Source organism: Neovison vison, chromosome X, assembly GCF_020171115.1.
Source record: "Neovison vison isolate M4711 chromosome X, ASM_NN_V1, whole genome shotgun sequence".
NCBI classification, from domain to species: domain Eukaryota; kingdom Metazoa; phylum Chordata; class Mammalia; order Carnivora; family Mustelidae; genus Neogale; species Neogale vison.
This window is the reverse complement of record NC_058105.1, coordinates 124,907,955-124,921,132: the sequence shown is the minus strand read 5'-3', so window position 1 is coordinate 124,921,132 and position 13,178 is coordinate 124,907,955. Positions and strand designations below refer to the sequence as shown.

At 53.9% G+C, this 13,178-nt stretch overlaps 1 protein-coding gene across 1 annotated transcript in view; it reads left to right on the top strand.

Annotated features, from left to right (window-relative positions):
• CLCN4 (chloride voltage-gated channel 4) overlaps positions 1-13,178 on the top strand; it is a 58,930-nt gene that overhangs the window by 20,103 nt on the left and 25,649 nt on the right. Inside the window, exons 3-5 of the mRNA XM_044235066.1 lie at positions 4,283-4,437; positions 6,427-6,526; positions 10,657-10,844. Coding sequence (XP_044091001.1) covers positions 4,294-4,437; positions 6,427-6,526; positions 10,657-10,844 — 432 coding nt within the window. The 5' untranslated portion in view covers positions 4,283-4,293. The remainder of the gene's footprint in view (positions 1-4,282; positions 4,438-6,426; positions 6,527-10,656; positions 10,845-13,178) is intronic.

Below are 13,178 nucleotides of genomic sequence, written 5' to 3'. Positions count from 1 at the left end.
CATGTGGTGTCTCATCTTCCAGCATTCGAGCCTAGGCTTCTTGTCATGGCAGAGGCAGAGGTCCAGAAAACAAACAAACAACCCCTTGGCCCCCGCAAACCCGCAGAGTTTGCATCACCTCTTGGGATCTAGACTCGAACGTGCATGCTGATCCCTTCTGTGCTGTGTCACAGGCCAGTCCAGATTCACTGCGTGGAGAAACGGACTCTGCCTCTTAATGAGGGGGACCCGGGAAGTCCCATTGAATGTGCGGTAGACCCAGGGAGGCGTAGAGAATACGGCCATTTTTGCAGTCAGCCTGTTGCATAGATCAGGGATCAGCAAACGTTTTCTGTCAATGGTCAAAAGAGTAAACGTTTCAAGCTTTGTGGGCCACGTAGTCTTTGTTATGACTCCTCGGCCCTGATTTTGTTATGGGAAAGCAGCCATAGACAGTATGTAAATGCCTGGGCATGGTTCGCCTTCCACTAAAACTTCATTTATAAAACCAGGCAGCAGGTGCTGATCCGGACCACGTAGGGCTCTCAGATCCAGGTTCTCGGATGTTGTCCTTCCTGAAACCAAGGCCTTGAGGCCATAACCATGGGTGGCATCTGTCAGAAGTGCTCATATTGGCGAGAAGAAATAAAAACAGATAAGAGGAGATAGTGACTCCCTGCTAAGTATCCATTTGGGGTTGTTCCTTGTGCTGTAACAGACGTATATAGGTCTTTATTTCTTTATTTCTCAGTTAGTGAGTCCTCGGAGTTCACTTTGTCGCTCCCCTGTTGGGCTGGATGCTCATTCCTCAGCCATCCACCTCTCCCAGATGGATTCCAGGTAGAATTCTAACCTGTATGTCCTCTTCTGAGACTTCTCCTGGACCCTTCTGTCTCACTTAATCCCAGAGTCAGAAGTGATCTCAGCATCTCCTTCTGGGCTCCCAGCGAGCCCCCGATTAGATCTACAAGTTAGATCTTGTTTATTTTCCTTTACCAGTTACGTGTCTATGTGTCAGAACCGTGACATGCTCCATCAAAATGTAAAGATGTTAACTGTCCTCGAGAGTGACTTTTTGGTTCAACCATCATTGCCTGGAGTTGTTGCTTGACTAGAGATTCTGGTTTAATTTCAGGTAACGTGAACTCCCTTTTCATAGAATGTCCAAGTCTCTGCTGTTCTTCTAGGCTGGTTTTTCCTCACGAGGGCTCTCTGTTGTGGGTCAACAGTTGGCTGCCTCATTTTTCCCATCAGAGATTTTCTGTGCCACATATAACATAAAGCTATTACCACCTTGTTTTTTGTGGAAATGAGAACAAAGTCTTTGCTTTCTAATTTTACTCCTTCCCTTTTATTAGTGGTTGCTACTGACTTATGCAACATGACTCTTCCCTGGGTACTCATCAACGGGTATACTTTTCAGCTTGGCATGGCTCAGGCCTCAGACTTTTAAAGTTTTAAAGCAGCCGAGTTGCACAGACCGTCAATAAATCACTCACTATCGCCACTTTATTGCTTGTAAGGTGATTACCTCGCTTTGCCCATAGCGACTTTTCAATTTGATTAAAATGCAGTTTCATCAGGTCGTGGTTGAGTCCTCCGTATGTAAAAATACATAAAGCAACGAGAGTAGCCCATGCTACAATATTTTTATAACTGCCCTTTACCTCTTTTACCGTCGACTCCAGCACTTTTGTGGTCCTCATCCTATAATTCACATTTCCATGCTCTTTGCCAAAGTGATTTTTATTTAGTGCTTATTCCAACCTCCTGTCTTTGTGAGACTGTATTACTTTTTTCCCCTGCTAACTGGTGGGGGAGCGTTGGTCCTGCTGCAAAGCATTTTCTGCATCTCAAATTAGCTCTTGGGTGATGTGTAAATCAGGCTCTGATGGCAGTATAACGTGGAAGGTGTCTTGCTTTATTCGGGGTTGTTTTCCAGACCCAGGGAGCCAGGAGAGTGGGAGTAGAATTGTTATCTTAGGCAGGAAAAGGAGAAACTCTCAGCTTGGCTACTGTCCTGGCAGCAGGAGCCCTATTGACTGTATTTTAAGAAAAATGAAAAGTGAGCGCCTGTGACCCCGGTTTCCTTGCCCAGGGCGGTGTGCTGCCAGCCGGGCGTGGCTCTTGGCTTGTCTTGGTCTGTTTGCGCTGCGGTGATCAAATCCCACAGACCGGGGGGCTTCTACACACGAGACATTCATTCCTCACGCTTCTGGAGGCTGGAAGTCTGACATCGGGGTGGGGGGCTGGTGCTGGCAGGGTTGGGGGAGGGCCCTCTTCTCCACCAGAGACTTCTCGTTGTGTCCTCACACGACGGAAGGGGTGAGGGAGCACTCTGGGGTCTCTTTTATATAAGGTTTTGTCTTCCCGACCTAGTCATAGTCAAAGGCCTCACCTCCTAACACCGTCACACTGCGGGATGGGGTTTCAGCCTACGAATTTCTGGGGCGCACACACCAGAAGATGTGGCAGGTTGTCCATCTCCAGGGGGTCCCCCGCCTCTGCCCTGCACCCCCTAAACAGGGCCACTGCCCTCACGGATTGCCTTGGCTTCCACAGCGAGATAATGTCAGGTCAGCATTTCACTCCGCTCTTGCCGTGCGGTTTGAATACCTGCGTGCTTCGTACTTCATCTCACAGGAGAACGGATTATGGGTTTGGGTGCAGGGACTGGATTGGGACTGGTATGCCCTGACCCCATTTGCCCCTCCAGCCCTCTCGTTTTGACGCCTTGCTCTTTGCAGAACTTGAGGTTTTTCAGAGATGCATGTGGTTAAACTTCATACTTCACGGTTGTGCATTGGCCTCCCCACTAAAATGTACTCGTAACCCCCAAATTGGTACGTGGGGGACTCTCCTGGTTACTCACAGACGTGTGTGCACAGAGTCGCACGGAGTTCGAATCACCCGAGAAGCACACTCGGGCCCCGCCATCTTACGTCATTCAGCTCTATGAACAAGCGTCCTTTGTACAGACTGTTTAATGCCCTGTTTTTCACATTTTTGTGCCTTTTTAAAAAAATTATTGGTAATTTGCTGTTTGTCATGGGCCCAAAATGCAGGGCTGGAGGGTCTCTGGTGTCTCCAGGTGCGAGAAGGCAGTGGTGCGCCAAGTAGAGGGAAGCCGTTGGGCAGATAAACTTCGTTCAGGTATGAATTGTAGTGATGCAGTCGGGATTTCAGTGTGTATCAGTGAATCAGTGGTATATGTTCAAGAAGAGGTCTTTTTTTTTTTTTTAAAGCTTTCATTTATTTGACACAGAGAGAGATCACAAGTAGGCGGGGGTGGGCTGGGGAGGCAGGCTCCGCGCTGAGCAGAGAGCCCGATGTGGGGCTCGATCCCAGGACCCTGAGACCATGACCTGAGCTGAAGGCAGAGGCTTCACCCACTGAGCCACCCGGGCGCCCTTCAAGAAGATGTCTTAAAACAGAAACACAGAAAGCGGGGTCGTGTATTGACTGGTTTACAAAAACATGACCAGAGGCTTGTAGGAACCCAGCCCTACATAGCACTTAGGGACATCGCTTTGATAGTCTCTAACTTGTTCGTGGAGATTTATAGAACGTAACGGGTGCAGATAACAAAACTCGACTGAGCTACAGACCGAAGGTTGATGTCTCCCCCAAATTCATGTGTTGGAACCCAACCCTCAATGGGATGGTGTTAGGAGGTGCAGCCCTTGGGCCATGGTCAGGCCGGGAGAGCTGAGCCCCCACCAGTGGGATCGGTGTCCTTATAAAAGAGAGCCCGGAGAGCTTCATGGTTGTTTCCGACACGTGAAGACACAGCAAGAAGATGGCTGCCTATGGGGGCGCCTGGGTGGCTCAGTGGGTTAAAGCCTCTGCCTTCGGCTCGGGTCATGGTCTCAGGGTCCTGGGATCGAGCCCCACATCGGGCTCTCTGCTCAGCGGGGAGCCTGCTTCCTCTTCTCTCTCTCTCTCTGCCTCTCTGCCTACTTGTGATCTCTGTCTGTCAAATAAATAAATAAATTTTAAAAAAAGATGGCTGCCTATGAACCAGGATGAGGGTCTTCACCGGACACCGACCCGGCAGTGCCTTGTTCTTGGACTTCTAGCCTCCAAGACTTCGAGGGAGACATTTCTGTTTCTAGGCCGCCCTGTCGGCGGTCTGTTACAGCAGCCTGAAGGGGCTAAGACAGAGCGTATCTGTATTTCGTGGCAGCAGAGATGCCCGTGCGGAGGCGATTTCTTGTGTAAGAAATTGCTACGTGCGGCTTGCTCTGCCGTGTCTCTGCGGACGTCCTGAGTGACGGTTTTCATGCCAGGCTTTCTCTCCCAGGTGTAACTAGCATGGTCAATGCCGGAGCGATGAGCGGCTCTGGAAACCTGATGGATTTCCTCGACGAGCCTTTCCCTGATGTGGGGACGTACGAGGACTTCCACACCATCGACTGGCTGCGGGAGAAGTCCCGGGACACCGACAGACACAGAAAGGTGGGTGGCGTTCGCGAAGACGTGTCGGAGGCGCTCCCTTCGGGGGCGGTCGCCGAGGTAGGGTTAGCTCACCTGTCACATGCTGGGCGAGAGTCCGAGGAAGAGAAGAGAAGGGCTAGCGAGGCAGGCAGAGATGTGGACAGGTGATCACGAGGTGGCCCGCTTGGGGCGGGAGGCCCTGTCGTACAGGGGTGCGGTGTGGAGGGCGATGGGGGGACTCCGGAAGCTGACAGATCAAGTACATCCCGCCCTCAGCGCCTTGAGGCTGGGTGAGCTCTGGGGCGCCGTTCCTAGACCCTGGTTTCTGCTCTGCAAGGCTGGAGGTCGTTCTGTCTGCAGATGGAGGGAGCTGCGTGTGTATGAAAGCACAGACCGCAGGGCCTGGCAGCTCGTGGGCCATCGGTCCCTATTTTCGCGGCCACCGTACGGCTGGGTGTAAGTGCTGTACGGTCATTCAGGCGGGGCGGCTAGGGAAGGGTTTTTTAGAGATGGTGACATTTCTGTCGGGCCTTGGAGGTGGACTAGGAGTTTACTACGCGGAGAAAGGAGAACAGTTTTCTAAAATCAGGAGGGGCCCTTTTTTAAGTCACAGAGGCCTGAGAGAATACGGCCCAGTAGACGGTTCAGGAGCTCTGCGGCCTGGGGGAGGGCCCCCCAGGAGGGGAAGACGTGGGCAGGGGGCTGCGCCGGGAACGACCAGGGAGGCATGAAGACGTGTTTGGGTTTCATCTTGACCGTCACAGAGTAGAAGAAAGGCGTACGGCAGAGGGACAGACAAGGAGCTTGGAAGTAAGTGCAGGAGAAAGAGGAAGAAGGTCTGACCAAAGGCAGTGAAGCGCACGTGAGAGAGGCTCGGGGTCAAGAGTTACTCGGGGAGCCCCTGACCAGATTTGGGGGTGCGTTTATTGGGGATGGGCAGGGAGCAGAGTCCCGGATGAGGCCCCGGCCACCGTTAGAAAGGGGGTGATGCTCTCGTTGGCGAGAAGGGAGGAGAGGGGAGCAACAGATGTGAGGGGGAGTTCTGTGTCAGCCACCGTGAGTTTGAGCCACCGTGAGTTCCCAGCCTGCAGCTGAGGGTGGGGTTGGCAGGCAGCAAGAACTCTGAAGTTCAAGGGTGAGGTCAGGGCTGCGGTGCGGGGGTGGGGGGGACCCGGCCTGTGAGTGGGCGCTGAAGCTGTAGAAGTGGCCTAGGTGGCCTGGGTGGGCGGAGGGAGAGGTAAGGAGGGGGTCAGCGCTCTGGGCCCTGCCGAGATTGAGTGGGTGCCGAGGGAGGTGGGGGGCGCCTGGGACAGACACCGGGGAGAGGCAGGGAGAGGTGAGGGAGGGGCCCCAGCGAAGTGGTGGCGAGCAAGTGAGGTGGAGTCCAGAAGACTCTCCGGCCTCCGGGCTCTGGGGTGCAGTCCGTGGGCGAGGGGACGGCCTGCGGCCCGGAGCGGCGGTTGCTGGACTCTGGCCCTCGGGCCCGGGCCAGCCGGGCACCTGCTCCGGTCAGGACAGTTTCCTCGGAACACGGCCGCACCCACTTGCCGGCACACTCCTCCCGGCTCCGTCTGGGCCGCCGCAGCACAGCTGAGTGCTCACGACAGAGGCCGGCTGACCCGCAGAGCCCAACATCTTTCCAGAAAATGTTCTAAGGGGTTGTGAGAGGAACGGCACCTCAGAGCAAGGGTTGCGGGGAGGGCGTGTCCCCACAGTGTGCTCGGACGCATCCGCCCGCCTGGCAAAGTTGACCCATGCCAGCCGATGCACTGTTCCAGCTGTTAACATCTGACCTTGAAGACAAAAGAAGGCTTCCTGAGCAGACCATCCGGGGAGGGTGAAAGTGGTCATTCTGATTTAAAACCATGACAAGGAATCGCTGTCTCCCTTCAGAATGGCCTCTGAATCATCGGGGTTCAAATCCCACTTAGGAAGTTCTGTAATCAAGTGAATCTGGGTGAGGGGCTTCCCAGTCTTCGGCGGTCAGCTACCGTGTCTCTCTGCTTCTAGATAACCAGCAAAAGCAAGGAGTCCATATGGGAGTTCATCAAGAGTCTGCTGGATGCCTGGTCAGGCTGGGCGGTGATGCTGCTCATCGGCCTGCTGGCGGGTACGTGCTGGGGGTGGCGCGCGGGACCCTCCGGGGCTGGAGCTCCAGGGGCGGGGCCCCGGAGGCCCAGCTGCCCCGGTTCGGGCTGGTGTTCTAGAAAGGGACCGATTCTCTTTTTTACCATGTGCAAGGGATCTATTACTTGAAATACCCGGGAGCAGAACCCATGACCGCACCTTTAACATTAAACATATCCCAGTAAGGCAAGAGTCCAGGGCATGGAGCCCAGATGCAGTCACTTTTGTACTCGGTGAGCTGGCTGGCTGTGTCCACACAGGCCCTGGAGTGAATTGTGTACACGCTGGGGAACTCAGAGCACGTTCGAGACATGCACAGGGTTGGAGGGAGGCCCACGGCAAATACCTCCGGCCCGTGCGTCGATCTGACGCTTGGGGATGCTGCGCCCTTCGTTTTTATAACCCCGGCACCAGGCTTGTGAGCAGTTGATGCTTCCAGAGCAAATGGAGGCATATCTGGAGGGGAAACCTGCCCTTTCACTATCAAACGCACCAGCTCTCCGTGGAAACTCTTTCCCGAGATGTAATTCCTTTTAGGAGGCTCTGAAGGGTGATGTCTAAGAATAAAAAAAACTGAGCACGCTAAAAGCGAGTCCCTTAATAAAAATCACTCACCTGTGATAACATAATAGTGACAGTTACCGGATCGATCAGCGAGTGACTGTCATAAAGGCAGAATATAGTAGATGCTCTCAGAAAGATCGAATACTAACGGGGCACAGACACAAACTGTGATGACCGAGGAGCCCGATCTCTGGGCATTCTTTCATTTCCCCCGTACCCCGCTGTGGGGGGGGCCTCGCTTGCCGGGAGGGTTCCTGCATTTCCCCAGTTTTAGTGTTCCCTTCCCGGGGCAGTGTTGACAGGGATTCGATTTCATGGCTATCTGGTGTCTCGCCACCAATTTGTTTGCTTCCACGAACACCTTTGAAGGCGGGCAGGGTAGGCATTTGCTGTGAATTTTGATGTCTTTATTTAGAAGAGATTTATGAAACTGTGTACCGTATCATGATTCTTGGCTTCTAGGCAGGAAAAATAAATAGAGGAAATGAAGATATCCGGAATAGATGTTCTAGCATCTGCCGGAGCAGACAGCAGAGTGTGGATTTACTGACTCCTGTAAGAGCCCGATTGGGCTCTGTTGAACAAATCTGATATCTCCCTCTTGGTTTCCCCGTCTGCCCAATTTCTGCCAGTCCTTTCTGGAAGACTCCCCTGGGGAATGAAAGCAAAAAATTTTGCTGCCTGGGCTTTAAGAGTCTCCCTGGAGATGGTGTCCTAGCATTGGGGAGAGCCCCCCCTCATCCCAGCCCCCACCCATGATCCTAATGTGGGGCCAGGGTTGGGGCCCCCCACCCCGGCGAGGGGCACTCTGGGCACACCCTCCAGAGGAATACAGGAGGACAGTGAGAAGGCGGGGGAACGCTGACAGTGCAGGTGGCTGCAGAGTGCCGTGAAGGGAGAGCAGAAAATCGTGTCCCCTTCGCTGTGCTCCTCTCCAGCTGTCCTGACAGTGGGGAGGACTCAGGGGTCCCCTGGCTTGGCCAGCCCTCCCTCTGCAGCGGCATCCTGGGCGGGGTGTTTTGACTCTCACAAGGGCGAGGCCGGCGGCTCTTCTGCGGGGCGCTTATCGGGAGTCCCCACTGGGTGTCGCTGTTGTTCCACCGAAGGAACGGAGCCGGCCGCTCAGCGCTGCCTCCTGGCGAAGATCAAGATCCAGGCCTGCAGAGGGAGCGGGAATTTGGAGGCGGCGCTCAGGGAGTGCCTCCAGCGGCAGGAGACGTTTGAACAAAGACCCAAAGAAGGCGAGGCGGTTAGACCCAGTGATCTCTGTTCTTCTCTCCCTCGCCCCGTGCCCCTCGCTCCAGTGCGGGTGTGTGCCTGTGTGTGTACAAGCTTTATTAAGATAGTGTTCACATTCCACACCGTTCACCTCGGCGGAGTGTACAGTGCGGCGGTTTCTGACACGTTCAGAGTTGCAAAACCCTCCGTGTAGCCCCTTTTAGAACATTCTCTCCGGCTCCCAAAGGACCTGCACAGCCCTGGCTACCAAGGCCCGCGGCCCCCAGCCGCCTCCCAGCCCCAGGAAGCTGCTGACCCTAACTTGTGGCCCCCCACATTGGCCCGGCCTGGCCATCTCGGGGCGGCGGGAGCCCCCCGCACGGGGTCGGCGATCAGCCTCCGCACTCGGCCTCCGCACTCGGCCTCACGGGGCCTGGCCCCAGCGCCGAGCGGGCAGCAGCTCCGCTCGTTTTTTGCTGCCAAGTTCGAGGCGCTGTGTGGCTGGAGCCCATCCGACCCGGCCGTTCCGCAGGATGGGGCTCGGGGCTGTTTCTGGTCTTTGGCTCCCGCGAGTAGTGCCGCCGGGAGCATTCACGTGCGCGTGTTGCATAGACGCGTGTGGTCCCGTCTCCTGGGCACTCGCCCCGGAGTGGACTTGCTGAGTCAGATGGCAGCTGTGTGTTACCTGAGGGACTGCCGCGCTGTTTCCCAGAGGGGCCGCACCGTTGTCATGGGCTGCAGGATGCTCCCTAGCACTTAGCTGCCTTCTCCCAGAGCCCCTGATTTCCTTCCACTGTCCAGTGGCCCGTCTCCCTGTGCTGTGCGGTGCCGCCGAGGCAGGGATCTGAGCCTGCTGTGTTCACTGCCATTTCCCAGGGGCGTGGAACAGGGACTAGCTCATAGGCACTTGGTGCTCAGTAACTACCCCTCGAGTAAATGGATAAACCTGGGTTCTCTGATTTTCATTCATTCATTTACTGCCCCATGGAAATGAAGTTCTTGCCACATACTTGATACATAAAACAGTGGACAAGGCAGGTGACCCTTGCCTGCTTAGAGTGGACACACGGTCTGAACATCTGCCCTGACCCCTACCTTGGTGTGTAAACCGCACTACACAGCCCCCCACACACACTTATGGTCTCGACACCATACACACACACACACACACACACACACACACACACTCGTGTGATGAGGATATGAGTTATGATGATGGGGGAATGGCCGGAAACTATGCGTAGCCCAGACTTGGACTTCCCGGGAAAGGCTTCCTGGAAGAAGTGATGTAAATATTGAAGCTGGAAGATAAGTAGGAGCTTGCCGGGCCCTGGGCGGGGCAGTGCTGCTGCAGGTGGTGTAGAGAGGCGAACCAGGGGCGCTCCAGGAACATGGTGTGGGCAGGATGGGGGTGTTAGTGATAGAAAGAGGTGAGGCGCGGAGGGTTTGAGGGGCCGGCTGTTCGAGTCTGGCACCTGCAGTGGATTCGGGTGATCTCCCAAGAGCAGTGGGCGCTTTCGATGTAATGGGGGAACAGGGAAGGGCAAACCCTGATGCAGGTGTACGGGTGCAGGTGGGGAACTGATAGTGTTAGAAGGATCCAGTAAAAGCTTGAAAAACTTAGTAGCCTGAAAGTATTCCCTGCCTCTGTAAAAGACTCCGGAACTGTGGGTTATTCAGAAGGAGATCCAAGGTAGCCTCCCGTGGCCCACTGCACTCTCTAAGATATCTCACTTCTATCCACCTTGAAAGTAGTTACCTACTTACATAATAGATCCACAATCCCTTATCCATGATTTTAAAATCCAGAAAGTTCTAACAAGTGGGATTTTCCAAATTTGGTTCCCATTTGGTGGCAAAACCTTACTTAAATGATGAGGCTTTTATGGTCCTCATGCCTCCCTTGTGTCTGGATTGTCAGGTTTGCCTGAGAAATATTTCAAGTGTGTGATCCCAGCATCAGGGCCCAGAAGCCACTGAGGGGGTAGCCTCGTTTATAGGGCCTGTGTACCCTGTTTCTAGGATTTGGAAGGGATGAGTTTTGAAAGCTGCTTGTGAGAACTTAAGCCCTGAATGTCTGTCGTTCCTGCCGGATTTCAGCCACCCAAGCACCACTGTCCTCGGCCTCTGTTTCTTGTTGGGGCTGGGCATGGCCTTGGTCGCACCGGGAGTGCTCAGGAGACCTCTCTCGTGCCCCATCCGCAGCATGGTCCCCCTCTCCCCCGGCAAGGCCTGCCCTGCTGCGGGCCTCCCGCGTCGGCCCCCGGGCCCTGTGTTCTCCCGCCTCCTCACAGGACACTTCCTCTGAGTGGCTCTTGCTGCTTCTTCCAGGCACCTTGGCCGGAGTCATCGATCTCGCCGTGGACTGGATGACCGACTTGAAGGAGGGGGTCTGCCTGTCCGCCTTCTGGTACAGCCACGAGCAGTGCTGCTGGACTTCCAACGAGACCACTTTTGAGGACAGGGACAAGTGTCCCCTCTGGCAGAAATGGTCGGAGCTGCTGGTGAATCAGTCGGAGGTGGGTTTCTGGGCAGGGTCCTGGCTGGGAGCCCCTGCCGCTCCGCAGGCGCGTTGGAGCAGCCGTGGGCCTTCTGAGGCTGCTCGTGCTTCCTTCCAGTGTCGGTTCTGATGACCGTCCTTGGCTCAGTCCCCGAGCGGCTTGGCTTCCTCTGGCTCTGATGCGCAAACTTGAGTCAGAAGAGCTTTCCCTACTGATTTATGTGCACGATATATATATATGTATTTGTGAAAGTCTTGTTTTTTCTTCCCGAGGGGGATGTGCTGACTGTGCTGAAGAAACAGGGCTGCTTTTTATACCTTCCGATATGAAAAGAAGTTATCTTTTTTTTTTTTTTTTTTTTACAAAAAACAGTACCAGCTTTAGTGAGATACTATTCACATTCTACATGGTTTGCCCGTTTAAAATGTTCAGGGCCCTGGTTTTTAGAAGATTCAGAGTTGTGCAGCCGTCACCACAATACAATTCTGGAACACCTTCATCATCCCCAAAGAACCGTTGTACCCATTGGCAGCCACTCCCCATTCCTCCCAGCCCACCAGCCCTAAGCAACCCCTGATTTCTTTGTCTCCAAGTGGAGTCCTGCACCGTGCGGAGTAGAGCGCTAAAAATAACTCTAACTCAGTGTGCCCACCTCTTTCACTCAGCATCACGTTTTTCGGGTTCATGCTGTAGGATAAATTGCCGTTCCCTTCCTTTTAGTAGCTGAATCCTGTTTCCCTGTATGGCTAGACCACACTTAGCCACTCCGTAGTTGATGAATGTGGGCTGCTTCCCCTCTTGCGCCGTTAGGAATGATTTTGTTTTGAGCGTTTGTATACAGGTTTTTGCGTGGGCTTATTTTTCATCTCTCTTGGGGCTCGACTTAGTTGGCGAGTTGCTGTGTCCTGTGGTAACTCTGTGTTAAACCTTTGGAGGAGTATTTTCAAGAGTGAGTTTCCCATTTTCCAATGCCACCAGCCGTGTGTGTGAGGCTTTCCGTTGGTCCACCTCCTCGTCTGCACTTGTGATTGTCTGGGTTCGATTCTAGCCATTCTAGCAGGTGCGACGTGCCACCCCACTGTGGTTTAAGTACTCGTCTTCCAAGGCATTTTAAGAGTGCATTGCTGAGGATGTTTCTGGGCCTTCTGTGATAGGAGGGTCTAGGGAGCTCCAGACTGGGCGCTTGCCTTCAAGGCACTTAGAGCTTCCCATCTGTACAAAAGTCTTCATTCAGGAAGAGTTAACTTGTAACTGAATTCAGGGGCCATTACAGTGCCTGTGGGTCATGGACAGATGGGAAGCCCAGGTGGGGCGGAGCAGCTAGGTTGGCGAGATCACATGAGGGCTAGTGCGAGGGTGTATTTTTAGATGATGGGTGTGGCTTATCCCTTTTCTCCCCTCTACCCCATCCCCAACCACGTGCATTCCCCCCATGGACTTAGCCACAGCTGAGGATGGGCCATTTTGCTAAACCTCTTCCTCAGCAGAATTGAAAATTGATTCTTTCCAATCTCAGAAGGAGACAGGGATCTTGAATGTTCTCAGTGCTCTCCATTTCTTCCCAAAATAAATTCTCTGCTTGGGTTGATGGGAATGGGCAGGCAGAATTGGCTAGATACCGTATTTTATTTCTTGTTCTTACTTACAATATGTTTTTTTGTTAGGGGGAATATGGCTGTTCATCTTTTCAGCCGTTTCTAAGATTTACACTTTGATTCAAGGAAGAGCTATTAGTAAGAATGAGAAGTTATTTTTACTCTCAAAAAAGAATGGTTTTAAGTGGCTGGAATGTATTCCTCAGTCTGATTGCTCTTGCACAGGGTGTGAATAAAAGTGATTGCCAAGGCCAGAGCAGTCTCCTGGAATGTGGTTTGGCATTTCCTAGGCGCACGTGTGGCCTTCTCCATGGCCTGGCTTGTCGGTGACCTCGCTTTCCTTCGCCCCTCACTGGGCTAACCCAGATGGTGGCATGAAGCTGAGGCCACCAGACATGTCCCCACCCCGCAGACCAGGTACTCGGGGTCGAAGATCCCAGACTGCGTGTTCTTCATTCATCAGATAATTTGGAATAAGTGGTTCAGTGCATGAATCTGCAGGAGAAGCTCGTGTTTTGCCCTCGAAGTGCTGGCCAGCTTGCCCAAACAACATTTTGCACCCACCCCCCCCGCCACCCTCTGTGTCTGACTCGGCAGCCCTGGGATAGGGCCTTGAGTGTCTGCATTTTGCCCGCGGGGCCTGGACCACAGCGGGATACGGGGCTGCCACTGGCCTGCGGGAGGGCCGAGAGAGGCCAGTGCACTGCGGATGGGACCAGAGGAACCTTCCAGGGGCTCTGCGGCAGAATTTCCGGCG